Source organism: Agelaius tricolor, unplaced genomic scaffold (assembly GCF_023055355.1).
Source record: "Agelaius tricolor isolate 1412-34295 unplaced genomic scaffold, bAgeTri1.0.p SCAF_32, whole genome shotgun sequence".
Taxonomy (NCBI): Eukaryota; Metazoa; Chordata; class Aves; order Passeriformes; family Icteridae; genus Agelaius; species Agelaius tricolor.
The window spans coordinates 3,531,808-3,547,544 of NW_027269292.1; the positions used below are offsets into that span (position 1 = coordinate 3,531,808).

A 15,737-nucleotide genomic window follows, 5' to 3' on the forward strand; every position below is an offset into this window, starting at 1 on the left:
TAAAATAGTAGAACAAGTAGTGTAGTAAGAATCAATGGAGCTTCTATTGAATTTGCTCTGGTTTAGAATGATTTTTCATGCTAGCCATAACCATTCAGTTCATAATTAATTAAGAAGAGACTACTATTGTAAATGATGTATTGAGACATACATAAATCCCATTTTCTTACAAGCACACTGAGCTTCATTCAGACTAATGCTCTTTCCATGTGAATACACAGAAATTGGGAGGCTCCAGACAGGGATTTTGAGTGAGGGAAGTCTGAAGGGACAGGAAAAGATCGAAGCTTGTAAACAGTGATTTGCATTTGAAATGCTGACTTTGGACATGGCTGATGGGAAGTTTGGGAGTGTAATTTGGAAAGCTCTTAACTTTCAAAGCCTTTCCAATCCAGCTCACTGCATTTGAACAACAAAAAGGCAGCTGAACTATCAGTAAGGGAAGGAAGAGGAGCAGGATTCAGAATGCACAGAATGTTTACCATCTAACTTCCTAAACTGTATCATAATCCCAGCTGTACAAGTTGTTTAAAATTTTGTCATGACAATTTGTGAGCATGGGATGTTCTGGCCATTGGGAGGTTTCAGTAGCATGAGCAAAACTGGCTGCTGTCAGAACAATGGGCAGATAGCTCAGAAAACAATACATCATCTGGAAACTGAGGCAAGAGCTAGCAGAGAGGGAAGCAATGGGTCATCAGGGGAAGTGGGAACTTGCCTCTCCCTGTTCTTATCATAAACATTTTCCTTCCAGTTGAAGTCTGGTCTGGAATTTTCAACCCCAAGCATGTAAACCTCTGATGCTCTTACCAGCTATGTTGGACCCATTTTCCCAGCCAGCCCTCTTTTCCTTTTTATCCCAGAGTGGAATGTTTCAGTGCTTCCCTGGCTCTTCTTTCTGGATTTCTTGCAGATTCTCCTCCCTCTCTGTCCAGGCTCTGTCCCTCTCTGCTGCCTTTGGCTGCATTTAGAGCACCAGTTTGTTGGAGAGGGGAATTGATTTCTCTCCCCTCACACCCACCTTTTGCTGTCAGCATTAGAAAGAACATGGCAGAACTCTTATCTTTCAGCAGCTCAGGTATCTCCTTAAAAGTCAGTACAGAAAGATTATAAAGGTTCACTTCTGTGGTCTGTATTTGTGCCAAAGATCCACAATGATCAAGCCTTTGGATCTGAAAGAGATTTTTGTTTGCAGTTGGAACACCTTAGTCTGGGTTTGGAACATAGGGCCCAGGCAGACTCCCTCCCTCCCTGTCCTCGGGGTGAGACCTCTGCTCTGCTCTGCTCTGAGTTCTTGTTGCCAGAAGCAAGAATCACTCAGGGTTTCACTCCCCATACATCTCCAAGTTAAAATAGAAGTATACAAGTTTGGAAACAAAACTCTAGAATTATTAAGCTATAGGGTAACTCCAAGTGAGTGGAAAAGAATCTCTTAAGCCTGAAGTTTAGGTTTGGTGGGGTTTTTTTTCTTTTTTTTTTTTTTTTTCTTGCAGATCACTATTGATGAAAATGGAAGTGACTCTTGAGTCTGTCTCAAAAAGGTTGTCACATTCAGGTTGCTAGGAAAAAAGCTCTAAATTTTGGTGCCAGTTCATCTCAAGAATGCAGATATATGTCAGATCTAAGTCCTTCATGAGCAATTCAAAGGTCAGCATAAAGACATGCCAATTTCTTAAAAGAAAAAATGAACAGAGACTGAAGATCTTTGATCTTGACAGTGTGGGATCAAACCACCACATTACTCTGACATTTATAGTTTCTGTCTCCTCAGTGTACCCTCAACATCCCCTTGCTGCTGGTTGCTTCTCAATGCTCTCATTTTGTGGATCAAAGGAGAAATGAATTAGTTTGAATATTACTTGCTCTAGAAATTACATGTGCTTAAGGAGTCCATGTTGAAATTTACCCATGGATAATTATGAAGTAAGATTAAAGTTGAGATCATCTGTTCATTAGAGGACTCTGGAGGAATTCCAGGGGAATTTTCATGCTGGAAAATCAAAACTTGCTGCTCTTCAGCCTAATAACCAGACATTAATGGCTGCTTAGAAAGAATTTGCTTTATTGTTTACCAAGACTAAGAACTACTGTTCCTATCTAATCCCAGGTCTACCACTGCCTTGTTTGTGGCAGAGGCTAAACCACTTAACTTCTGTTACTTTCCCATGATTGCTGCTTCTGAGGGAGTTCAAACATTTGTAAAGGTCCAGTGTGCTAAGACAATAAAAACATTGCTCCTGTTGCTGCAATCTGTCTGGCACTTCCATTGAGAAAGGCCTCCTGTTGTTTTGTTGCTCAGGGGTGAAGGAACTGTTTGAGAAGCCTGCTGGGATGTTGGGCTGCAGGGTCAGGGAGGCAATTCCCTGCTGAATGTATTCTATTATGTCCTTATTACTCTTACATGTTAATTGTAATGGTTTTTCCTGCATTCTGGTTAGACATCATGAGTGGAGCTGATTGAAAATGGAGATTTCTGTATTCATGAAATACCAGTTCCCAGAAACGGGAGTGAACTTGAGCATAAAATGGAAATTGATTTTCTGAATTTCCTGTGAAAGCAGAAGAGAAAGCAAAAAGTAGCAGTATAAGTTTCAAATGGTGAGAATGGTTTTGTTTTGAAAACGCAGAAACCAAGCTGCAGTTGTGATTGCCAGTGTGCAGCTCCTGGGTGAGTCAGAGCTCCAGGGCTTTTTGGCGACCAGGTCTCCATTAGGCCTGGAGCAAGTGAGAGTTTGAGAGTTCCCAGCTGTGCCAGAATCTGGGCCACACCTTTCAGAGCTCTGCTCAGATCTCTGTTCATGGCAGGGAGCCTAGCAGCCCTGAGTGGCCCCAGGTTTTCAAACCCCTGGGTTTTGGCAAGGAGCCTGGATTCTCCAAGGAGCAGGGCATGGCTCCTAGCTTCACAGAACAGGGGGAAGCCCTGGGAGCCAGCATCATTTCCAGAATCCTGACTGAAGAGTAGGGAGACACGATGTGTCAGGGCTTCTGCACAGGGATTCCTTGTACACGTGCTCCTGGCAGGGTGGGCTTTCTAAACATCCAGTAAGAAATTGCTATTTTCAGATTTGAAAGGTTTCAAAATCCTAAAAAATGTACAGGTGAAATTGAGTTTGATACTGCTGCATTCATTGGAGAGTTTTTGAAAATTTTATCATTATAATGAGTCCCTAGAAATATCACTGTTAGGCTTCTGAGGATCTGAATCCTGTCAAGTCTCATGATGCTGAGTGGGAATTCCTTGTCTTTGTTACTCTCTTGTGCTTCCCCATGATATCTTTGGTATTTCTTACATTTCCAACATCCACTGTTGCTTTTCTTCTCCCCCCAGACTCCATGTGACCCCCTGCTCCCTGTCTCTTTGGGCAGAAGTCTAGCACTGCAAGCTCTCCTCTTGCCATGAAACCCCGTTGGAGTCCAGGAATTTAGGAAGTCTGGACAATTCTGGAAATGCAGGGCAGGAATCACCATGTCACACATCTGGTTCTGTGCCCTGCCCAGGGCTCAGTCCCAGCCTGGCTGGCAGCTCATCCTGAGGGGCTGTGAATGATGTGGTGGAGAGCAGAGGTTGGAAGTCAAAATTGCAGCTTCCACTGGGGTAATGCACATCAAGGAAAGAGAAAGAGATGTCTCATAGAGATAGATACTGAGTTCCTCTCACAGCAGTAGGAATATAATAATCTTACAATAATAAGATATATTTTGTTGAATTATCCTTTCATACTGTATTGAACCATGTCAGTGAAGTCTTTTCTCCCAGGTAATCTGTAACCAGTTCCTGGGCCATTCTCTGCCTCCTGGGATGTTACCACAGAAGTGGCTCTAAAGTCAAGTTTAGGTTTTTTAGGCTGTTTGGATTTGGGATCTCATCCCTTAAGGTAGTTGCTGTGATTCTCACCTTGAGCAGAACTTCCAAGGTTCATGAGCCCTTGGAGCCCCATTTGTTTTGGACCAAATTTCAATCTGGTAACAAGGACCTTGAAAGAGCTTGGAGGGGACTGCACATGGAAACAGGAGAGTTGTTCCAAGCTTGCAGGCTCTGCTTGGACAGGGCAGTGCTTGGCAGCCACCCCCATCCCAGAGCTGCTGGCTCCCTGCCCAGCCTCTGGCACCTCTACTGAGGGTTTGTGCAATACACTGGACAAAATAGACTGAAACCTCCTTCAGATGAGGCTAAAAGGGTTAAAGGACCAAGGCCATTAAAAGCAGTGGGTGCAAGGGCACGTCTCCATGTTGTGTTTTATCCATTGGGATTCCCTGCTCCCATTGTCCTCCCCAGCTCCTTTCTGGGCTGTTCCTACAGGGCAGAGTTGCCACCTTTTCACAGCAGCCTGTGCCTCTTGGTACATCCAATCTGGAACTTTAAATCAGCAGAGACAGAGAGTGATAACAATGGGCTCTGTCACTGAACAGATCCTCCAATAACTCAGTCACTGCCACACAATTTTTTTCTTAGCACATTATAAAAAAAATACTGTCAGAACAAATGGACTCAAAGAAAGCTTATGTGAAAAATAAACCCAACTAAATTTCTGTCTTCTCCAACTTGAACTTCAGAGGATATGTGTTTATATCTAAAAATATGCATACATTGATAATTCCACTGCTTTCTCTAATTGTCATTTATTTTGAAGAAAACCTTTGCATTTTCTAACAGAAAAAAATGACCAGTAAGATAAAGCTCATTAGGAACCAGACAACCTGCCTCCAAAGGAAAAGGACTTACTCCATTTCACCACCTGGACTGAATGACACAAAGTTAGTTGGATTCTAACCATGGGTTCAGCTTTCTTTGATCCCTGTTCAGTGCCCACAGAAAACACAAGGCACAGCCCTACGAAAGGTGTCAGGCTGGCAGCAGGGACAGCAGAGATGGCCCATGGCAAGTTCCACTGGAGGGTTTTATCCTGAAATGGCATCTCCTGCGTTGAGGCTGGGACCACCCACACTCTTCTCTGTGACAGCACAACTGCACTCCCAGCTAGTTATGAAGCTGAATTAAAAAGTAGACTGATCTAAGACTGGGTAGCAAATGCAAAGGATTTATTTAGATTTATTTCCTCCTGTATTTACATTGTTGCATGGAGCTCTCTATAAATGCATTACTGATGAATATTGAAAACCTTCCTGGGCACAAGTATTTTCTTGCAGTGGTAATGCATCAGAGGCTTGGCTGGTGGTTATTCTTCAAAGAGTTACGAGGCATTAGACGTAAATTTAAATATAAATGTAAATACATTTTACAGCGAGATCCAATACTAAAATGATCTGGTTCTTATTTCAATTAAAGGGGAAGGAAAAGTTTTTAAGAAACACTGGAATCCTGTTTTAGTGATAAACTTTCCTAAGCTCCTGAAGTGAGCTGCTTTTCCCCAATTTCTTGTCCACTTTGCCCTAAAGCACAACAGCCTATGCAGAGCACAGGGCACCCATCCACAGCAGCCAAGCCGGTAACGCCTTGAAAAAGCCAGTTTGCAAAGCAGCGTAGGTATTAAGAACTGATTGCCAAAGAACATGAAAACACAGCTAACAGGGAAGATTACTCCATGAAAATAAAACTGTTATGCAAAGCAGTTTCTGGGATTCATGAGCAGCCAGAAACGCGTTACCAGCAGTCCTTCAGCACGGGCGGAGGGGTTTGGAAAACACCGGGACAGCGTGAGCTGCTCCGGCACCTGCGGCAGCCTCGGCACCCGCACCCGGCTTCCCCCGTTTCTTTGAGGGAAGGAACTTTAAAAAGCCACAGGAAAAAAAAAATTAAAAAAAAAACCCCAAACCAAATAGGGGAAAAAAATTTCCAAACTTACGCCGTAGCAAAACCATGAGAAAAAGTACTTTCCAAGCTTTTCTCAGGGGTGGGCTCCGTGTCCGGCTCTGGCCGCCCCCCCCGGCTGCCGGTACCGGCCCCGCCAGCGACCCTCGGGCTCCGCAGCTGCGCTCCGAGCCCAGGAAAGGGGAGGAAAAAATTAAAAAAAAAAGGAGAAAAAAAAAGAAAACATGGAAACCCCCTCGAAGCTACCGGTTCCTAGCGCGGGCGGAGTGGAGGGGGGTGGCCCTGGACGCTTGTCCGTGAGGGGGCCCTCGGCTGCGCTTCAGCGGCCGCCGGGCTGAGGGGACAGCGGGTCCCGGTCCCCATCCTCAGCCCCTATGGCGGACCGCGACCCTGTCCCCACCGCCGTTCCGTCCCGGTCCCCATTGCTATCCCCGTCCCAATCCCCACGCCGCTGCCGTTCCCATCCCCGCTCTCGTCCCCGTCCCGTCCCCTCACACCGCCGCCCTCCGCCTTCCGGGCCGCGGGGAGGGCCGGCCTTTCCCACAATGCTTTGTGGGACGTTGACAAGTGGATCCAAGATGGCGTAGAAAGTAATGACAGGTAAGTCGGGACTTCCCCGACCGCCCCCGCGGGCACCGAGCGCGGCCCGCACCGGCCGCCCGCGGCCCCGCCGCGCCCTCGGGGGACCCGCGGGGCTCCGCGGCCGGCGGGGCGGGCGCTGCGGGGCGCGGGGGCCGCGCGGAGCCGGCGGGAGCGGGCCCTGTGTCCGCGGAGGGCCTGCGGCGGCCGCCGCTCGCGGGGTGTTTACGGGGCGCTCGGCCGGACCCCGGCGCCGCCGCGCTCCCCGGGGCCCGCGGGCGGGCGGAGCGGCCCCGCGGCCGGCCGGGCCCGCGGGAAGGGCCGCAGAGCCGGGGATGCCTCGCACGAGCCGGGGGTGCTCGGGGGGGATGCAGGGGGGGTGGGAGGCAGCTTTGTTTTTGTACCGGGCGGGGCGGGAGGGGATGGGAGAGACGGCCGGAAAATAACAATGGTGAAATAGAAGTGGAAAAAAAAATTGGGTAGGTAGGGTTTGCGGAGCGATGGAAAAATAAATTGGAAGAATTTAACAGCTGTTGTAAAATTACCCCCTCGGAGCGGTTGAAGGGTGGGCAGATGAGCTTATGTTTTTGTTTTCTGCAGGAGGCTTTGGCAGGGAGAGTGAACTGAAGTTGGGAGGTTTAAGACAGGTCCTAAGAGCAGCTTTTCTACCCTGGATCAGCTCTGAAACTGAAAACGGGAGAGTTTCCACTGCACATTGCAACTCAGCCCTTCCAGCAGCCACTTACATGTGTATTTTTAGGGCACATCCTCAGGCAGGAGAAGGATCTGTGTTACCTTTCCTGCGGTGGGACGTGTCCTTTTGTTAATTGAAAAAGGAGTGCTGTTGTTTTGGCTTCGGCGCTTTGTTAGGCAATTGTTGTTCGATTAGAGTAACATGATTAAACATATCATTGATGGAAATTAAGAAATAACTGCAGGGAAACAGTTGCAGGGCTGCTTCCCAGTTAATGACAAAATGAGTAAGAGTTAACAAGATAATAGAATTTTTGCATTATCAAAGGTACAGCGAGCTTGAGAGGAAGTTTTAAAATAATACATTTCAATTTTCATTGAAAAACCAAAAGAATTTAGTTATGAGACAGAAAAATACTCTGAAAATGGATATCCCCATTGACAGATTGAGTATATCACCATGGCTGGTCCTGTTGGGATGGTTTGGATTGCTGACATTGTCTAATGTTGTTGTTCTTAATAATTAGTGGAATTGAAGCAAGGCAAAGGATAAAATACACCACCTGCCATTCTTTATATAAGAAAAGGCATGTTCCTTTATAAAAAATAAAAAAAATATGCAAGTGATCCTTGGCAAGTTTGCATTATTTTCCAAGACTGATAGGTAGGTCAGGGAGGATTTAAAATAATGTGTGTTAAATTGGGTTGTTTCAGTACTTTTCAGCCACAGCAGATTGTGAATGAAAACTCCCTTTTCTTTTTATTTAAATTTAATTTTTTTTTTTTTTTTAATGGGAAAGCTTTTGTGATGGGGACAGTCTGGGAGTGCTGGGCAGGTCTATAGGGAGGAGCTGATTTTGAACATTCAGTTCAAACTTAGAGGAGGGGAAAGTGTATGAGGGGCCACCACATTCCCTCCACCTCCTTGGGTGCAAACCCAGGGAATCAGACTTGGCAGTGCAGAAATTGTAAGTGGCAGAAGCTGAGTTAAGCTTTTTTTTTGTTGAACTTTAATTAGCCGAGCAGTTTTTCTTTATTGGTAAGTGAAGGAACATTTTATGTGTTATTACTGATAAATTGAGTTCTCTTTGTAATTTGTTCTGAAAGCAGAAATTACTTCTTTATTTTTCCTAGCTGAAATGACATTTCCTTTATCACTCTTCACCTCTGTGATTTTTTTGGACTTAAGAAATGTACAGTGTGTATTTTTCCCTCTTTTAATTCATACAGGCACTGTGCCTTTTTAGGTGAGCCAGATGAATTTTTCTGTGGTAGAGGCTTGTTAAAGTCATGGCTTAAAGACTTGAAAGGTTGTAATTGCTGATTTTGTTGGTTTTTTTTTTTTTTTTTTTTTGGTCTATTTTGGGATTTTTTTTGTTTGGTTGTTTGAGGGCTTGTTTTTACCTCTTCCCATCAGACTAAAACTTAAAGGGAGATGTGGAAGCAGCATCTTATTCTCTAATTTGTCCCAGTTCTGCTTCTTGATGTGCCATGGAGGATCCTTTTCCTTTGTGAAATCTCACTGGTTTCACAGAAGTTCCTCCTGGGCTTTGGGATCAGTGGGAGCAGATCTGGTTGTAGAAGAAGGGCTGTGGTTTGCAGAGAACTTTGCAGTTCCTTCACTGCTCAAAGCCTGGATTTGTAGAGGAATTCTCATCTCAAAAGATGTAAGTCAGAGTGCCTGGAAAGCTTGAAGAGGGAATATTCCCAGCTGGGTAAGGTACAGGTCTAGTGCTTGAGAGATGTGGAGAGCCTGATGCAAATCACTTCACCTGTTTGTGCTTCCTTTTGGAGGAATTTAAAGTAGGGATGGTGAATCTTATACTGACTTGTGAGGAGTCCTGACGCCTGTGGATGAAAGAGCCCACGTAGGAGCTGAGCAATAATATTAATGATGTTTTCCAACTCTGTTAATTTAATTGTCTGATGAAATATTTTCTCCATTGTTGGCAATTATTTTTTTTTAGTAAAACCCCCTTTGCGTTTATAGCTGGATATTCTTTCTGAATTTCAGGGTATTGGTTTGTTTCTCTTTTTATTTGTTATTTGCTACCATCTTATACTTGCTACTGAGCATTAATCTTGGTGTTTTCATTTTAGTAGTGGCAGAAACAATTGCTGGAGCAATTCAGGTTATTAAAACCCTTGAATCTCTCACCTCAGTGGCATCCCCTCCTGAGGTCAGTGGGACCTCACAGGTCTGGTAACAGGAGTGAAATCTAAATTAACAAAGTCTTTGGAATGAATTTAAATGCATCCCCTGTGTACAGCCTGAGTAACTGAGGAAGGTTGTGGGAGCTGCCTGGGAGCAGGAGGAGGAAGGAAGGAAGGAAGGATGGATGGATGGATGGATGGATGGATGGATGGATGGATGGATGGATGGATGGATGGATGGATGGATGGATGGTGTGCCACTGCTCCAGCTCAGGGAGAGAGTGCTTGGACAGCTGGAATTCCCCTGCCTGGGGATCAGCAGGCCAAGAATCCCAACAGCCTCAGTCCTGTCCTGACGTTTCTCCTGGCACTGCTGAAGCTTTCTTCCTGGAAGGAAGCAGATCCCCAGTGTTCCTGTCTGTGCAGCGCTGCCAGTGGCTCATCATGGCAGGGAAAATTCCAAATTTTGTAATCCCAGCCCTCCCTCCTGCTCGTATTTCAGCTGTTGAATCCTTTCTCGCTTCTTTTGCTGAGATGCTGTAGCAAAATCTCCTTTTCAGTATGTATTTTTCCCCCCATAAATGGAAGGATTGTGAGTTAGATTTTCAGAACAAACAAGACCTTCCTTTTTCATTCTTGTTTGTCTTGCTATCTCTTCTGTGGCCTTTGGCAGCAAGGCAGCATTTGTGTTTATTTCTATCAATGACATATATTTAGGGACATGGTACTGTATGTGTTGGATTTCTTCCTCCCCTTAGTGCAAACTTCTGTGGTTGCCATTCTTTTTCAACAAGGAAGAGAGAATGTTGTAAAAGAGACTGGTTTTTCAGAAGTTTCCATCAGCATTGGTATGGAATTAAAAAATCTGAAGGAATGTTTGATCTTCTCTTGGTCTTCTGGAGATACTGACTGGGAAAATAAACATTTGTTGTCCCCAAATGTTTTGGGGTGGGAGAAAATAACTGAACTTCATAGACAGGGACATTTGGAGTCTGCAAGGTCAGAGCTGCTCCAGGAACAGGCCAGCTCCTGGGGATTTCATGATGGTGACACTGATATGTGACTCAGGTTCCTTATTCCAGAACAGTCTTGCTTACTGAGCTTTTCTCTTCACACAAATGTTTACAACATGAGCCTTCCAACAGAAGCAATCCCTCATGTCTGAGAAACACAGAAAAGTGAATATTACTGTAGGAAAAGAAGGGATTGGGAATTGAAGCAGGGAGATTGTAATTACCCATGGGTGAGAATTTGTTTTTCTGTTGCATTTCTATTGCACTGTCAGTTGAAGTTAAAGGATACTTAATGGGGCTATAACATAATACCCAAATTTTCCTCCATAATTTTATATGCAAATTCATTGTTGTAAATTAGAAATGGACTGGTTATTTATCCAGCCTTTTCTCAGAGTCCTCCATAATACCAAATTACAGCCTTATTACAGGAAAGCAAGATAAGAAATGATAGATTTCATTTTTTTTCTCCTTAAACGTAATTTTTCTATACCGAGAGATTCCATTTTGTTACTACCAACTTTGAGTGGTGACTGTGGCCCCATCCTGTTTCCAAATGAGTACAAACTATCAGGTTTTTTGAGTGGCATGGAGTCTTTGTCAGATGTTAGAAGGCTTGAACCTTAGCAGGAAGGTAATTTAGAATGAATGGCACTGAACTGCACAGGTTTTCCAAGAAGCAGTGGATGCACAGTGCTGCTGAGCTGGTAGCAAGAAGTTTTGTAGGTGATGTTATGTAGAGATATGTTTTGGAGATGTGACTGGGAGCAGTTTTACCATTTCTTGCTGTTAGTGCTGGGAAATATCACTTGCATGAAGAATGATGTGTCTGAGGTGAATGTTTTGAATCTTTGGCTTATGTGTGGTTTGGGGAAATAAGTTTTGTGCTCCTGTTTGTAAGCAGTAGCAAGGCTAGTGATTCTTGGAGCTGTAATGATGAAATATTGGAAGAAAAAGAACAGTAGGTTTGTGTTTGCTATGAAATTTTGAATGTTGCAGCAGCAGGAAGTGAAGGATAGAAATGTGAGCACTGTGTGGACTCGTCTGAGCTGGTTTTTATGGTAGTTAGGGTAAGTGTTACTTAGAAATGATCTTTCAGTCTGTGAATTTCACGGTCTGGGTTTTTTTCCCCCTTAGTTATATATAGCAAAAATACTGTATTCATCAAAACACTAAAAATTATGGTGCTTAAATATGGTTAAAAGGTCTTTCATAGCCCTTCAGACCCCACTGGCAAGAGGGAAATCTGTAACATGAGCTGTTTTCGAGAATCTTGGTTGTTAGTAATGTGGCACGAGTGTTTAATTTGCTGGAAAATGTTTAGTGGTTCAACAAACCAAGAAAGTAACAAATCTTTGTGGACATCATAAATGGAGAATGCCACAAATGAAAAGCGTAGTGGTTTTGGCACCACCTAAAATAACACTTCTTCCCTATGTTTCTTTTCACTTAATGTAAGGTAATCTCTATTTTTTTAAAGTGAAAATTTCATTTTATCCTGGGGTAATTTTGGGAGGACAGGGATGGGCAGTTGGCCTCTGTTCCTAAGTAATGTTCCTTCATGGGTCTCAACTAAATTCCCCCTCCACTGGGATTCCCAAATAGTGTTGGACCAGCCACAATAGCTGCCTTGCATCTACTCCTCTGCTGTCTTGGGAGCCAGAATTTGTTGCATTTCTCTCATTATCTACACGGGGAGGTCATTAAGGGGAATGTTTTTTGCATTCTTGGGAATCTGTGCTGAGACAGTGCTGTGGGTCTTTTATTCCAGTGATGTTTTTGATTATAGTTGTTTGTGCGAAGGGTTTTGAGGTAACTGTGCTCTGGCCATATCTTGAGACACTCACACATTTGGAATGGTGCAGGACATTTGTTTTGTCCTTTGAACTGACTGATATTCCTTGGCTGTAGCTTTGTTTATATTTGTTTGGCTGGGCTGGACACCGCTCCTCTGCTTCCCAAGTTTTGTCAGGATTGTGCCTAAACCACAGCAGGATCATTCCTGCTGATGCAGTTCTTTGAGTGGGGTTTCAGATACGTGACTGAATCACTAATGTTCATTTCAAAAGGAATGAGCAGGGAGAGCTCTGTTGGGAAATGTGTTCTGGATACCCGTCCTGGTGTTGCTCGTAGGGTTTGCTGTGATGGGAGAGCTTGGGAATCCATGTTCTAGTCTTGAAAGAGTCTAAAAATTGAACCTGTTGGGGCTACCATGGTCAGGCATTTGAGGAGAGGAAACAGGGATGTTATAAAAGCATTATCCATGTGCAGAAAGGTTAATGTAATTAAAATACAGAGTTACAAGACAACTCCCCAAACCAGGCTTAGCTGTATTATGCCAAACTATTTGAAGCACGGTCATGTAAAAATAAATTTCAGAGGTTATTTACAACAAGGATAGCAGTTTTTAGAGGTGGAGGGTTAGTTACTGCTTTGAACTTTCAAAACTGTGCACAAAAATACCGTGTACAGTTACATAATAGGCATGGTTTGGGGAAAGATGTGTTTGGAGGATCTGTGGGTGGCAGGATTGTGTTATTAAATCTGTTACGGTAGGACCCTTTTGTGCTAAGCACTGTGGAAATGCCTAACAAAAAACTCAGTCACAGTATTATTCACTACTATAATAAATTAAAGTTCGTTATAAAGCTGCAGTGAAGGCTGAGGTATATTGAAAGAAATTTTTCCTGTTTTGTGCCACGGTGTTCTGGCTGATTCCTGTGCTCAGTTTGTGACCTGTGCAATGTACCTGATATTCAACATGAAGATTTTTTGCAACCTTTTTGCCCTCTGAATGGATTGAGGGAGTGATTAATATTTTGCATCTCAACCAGCAAATAAACTTGGGGCTTTTATTTTTTCCCAATTTATCTAGCTGTAAAACTGTGATAGATACCTGTAGCATCTGCACTTGCCCTGGGGTTCAAAGCTGTATTTTCAGCTAGATTTGCTCCCAGGAGAGTGTTGCCCTGCAGTGTCAGGTCAGGGGTGGAGAAAGTTCTTGTGTCAAAGTGAAAGTTTGACATTTGAGGGAAGACTGTTTCAGCATTGCTACAATATCCTGTTAAAAAGAGAAAATGTGGATTGAACCACTGAGCTCGGAGCTGCTGGGGGTGGGGAAGAGTTTGCATGGGGTTTTTGAAAAGGGAATATGCTGTGATAAATAATTTCCTAGTTTAAAAACACTTTTATTTCTGAAATCCAAATACAGCTGTATTAGATGAAGCTGTGAATTGAACATGAGACTGAGAGTTAGGAACTGCTAATTTTGATTCTGTCTCTGATTAAATTGGTAAATTTGGCAAATGAACTATGGTCAAGTGCTCTCTGCAGACGGTGCTGCATGAGTGACAGGTTCAATGAGCACTGGAGAACTTTGTGATGTGTTTTTGCATTTAAACTTCTGAAATACATTTGTAAATCTAGTGCTATGTTCTGTGTTGAAATGATGCTTGGGAATCTTCTATGACTCCCCTTTGCATTGCTTGGCATTTTGAAAACGAGGTGACACATGTTTAGTCACATCGACACAGATGTGACTATGTCATAGAGCAGGCATTTCTCAGAGGGGACTTCTGGCACTACCCTGTGACTCAGTGGAGAATCATATTAGGAATTACAGGACTGGGTAAGTCCTTAAGATGAGTAGGGTTCATTTTTGGGTCAAAATTATCACTGAACACTAGTGCAGAGACAGCGACAGGGCCATGTTCTGTTATTCCAGTGCTGAGAAGAGAGGTTCTGACACAGGCAAGGCATAGTTTGGAAAGCTGTGGATTATGATGTTTAAACCAGCTTTTAGAATATGGATATTCTTCTGTAAAATTGAGTTTGAGGTTTGAGTCTTGTAGGTTGGTGCTGCTCCATGGAGAGCTGGCTGGTTGTGCAGTGCTGATTCTTCCCTTTGTTTTTCTCTGGCAAATTTCATTAAGAGAAGCAAAGATTAAATTACTTTTCTAATGCATTTTTTTAAAGTAAGTAATTGGTGATGTTGTTATGGGGATAAAATGATAACCATGGGACAATATTTCAATTAAAATGCCCTCATCTTGGGTAAGTGTGAGAAACTCTATTCTCAAAAAGCAGTGTGGACCTAGAGGTATATGGAGTACAAATTCCTGTTGTTAACCAGTTATTATGAAAGATTGTTTACGTAAAGATTTTCTAGGAAGGAGCCAAAAACTTTAGGTGGGGCAGAAGCACCACCTATTATTATGTTACCTGATGCTTACTATGACATACTCCTCATTTCACTTGGTTATTGTTTGCCAGATTTTAATTATTTGGGTTGAAATTTCCCATGGTAGGTGTCTTTCATAGTCTGACTTTTTGGGGGCTGTTGAGGAGAGAAAGGTTCTGCCAACATGATTCCATCTTTTCTAGAAATTGGGCAAAATACTTTCTTGTGTTCGTGGTAAATTAGAAAAGAAATAATCTAATGACCTACAGTGCTGCTTTGTGCAAAGTTGAGATGTGTTATTGTATAATGTTTCTGCCAAGGATGTACTTGTGATCAACCTTGTGAGAATCTTCTCAGTGCTGGTCAAATCAGCATTAAGTGCAAATGTAAAAGATAATCCCTGCAGTGAATATCCTTCAGCCTCAGCTAAACAGGATTTCTCTGTAATTTGAAGGCTGGGTCTCCTGTATTCCTTCCTGGTGTGATTTTGGATAAAAAATGAGAGTGCAGAAAATTCCCTTTCTGTTCTCCTGATACCAAGTTCCTCTTTCTCCCAGCTCTACCTTCCTGCAGCACAGAGGAAGCAGCGACTGGATTTAAACAGAAGGTGCAAAATGCAGATTTTTGCAGAATTATGTACAATAAATGTAGAGATGGGGGTGGTTGAATGAGGAGAAGGAGATTGAAAAATATTAGTATTCAAAAGAAATAGAAGGGAGGCTGTGCAGTGAGGGTACATATGATTTATTTTATAATGATAATACAGTTGTTTGTTGGAATACAGTTTTGCTATCTGCATGAATTAGAAAGTGTTTCTGAAATGGAATAGGGAATAGCAAAAAAGGAGAAGGCAAGTCCCAATTAATCCTCATCTTTGTTAAACTTCATTTTCTGTATTTCTAGTGAACTTTCCCGTGTTGTGATGTTGAGAATTGCTGGATACTCCTAAGTCACTCTGCAGACACCAGGTGCTCTGGGTTAGTTGTGTAAAAGGGCTGTACAGTATAGGCAGAGCATAACAGGGAGAAATCACTTCTAGATCTCTTCATGTGAATATAAGAAGTTTATAGAAACTTTTGCCTTGTGTGTTCTTATCTATATTCTCTGTAAAATGGGAATATTGTCAGAATGATAAAGATACTTTCTTACTTCTTGTAGAGTGGTCGGTCGCAGTATTGTAGGCATTATTGAAAAGTTAATGAAAACATTCAAATGCTGTCTTTTGAATAAGATGGAGTAGCATGCAGTAAATAAGGCCTCAAGTGCAGTGCTGAAGTATTTCACTGGATGTCCATTAGGCAGCAGCCTCCATTCTGCCCACTCATCCTGCCAGGTAGCCCTTGCACAA

At 43.2% G+C, this 15,737-nt stretch overlaps 1 protein-coding gene across 4 annotated transcripts in view; it reads left to right on the forward strand.

The window, feature by feature from the left end:
- Nucleotides 1–6,314: 6,314 nt before the first annotated feature.
- Nucleotides 6,315–15,737, forward strand: part of HELZ (helicase with zinc finger) — an 85,387-nt gene continuing 75,964 nt past the window's right edge. For 2 of the 4 annotated variants that reach the window (XM_071451186.1, XM_071451188.1), the window contains exon 1: nt 6,315–6,370. Coding sequence is in view for 1 of the 4 variants with exons in the window: in XM_071451189.1 (XP_071307290.1) it covers nt 6,364–6,370 (7 nt within the window). In the remaining 3 variants the exon portion in view is untranslated. The remainder of the gene's footprint in view (nt 6,371–15,737) is intronic. The other 2 variants (XM_071451189.1, XM_071451190.1) reach the window with 2 other exon arrangements.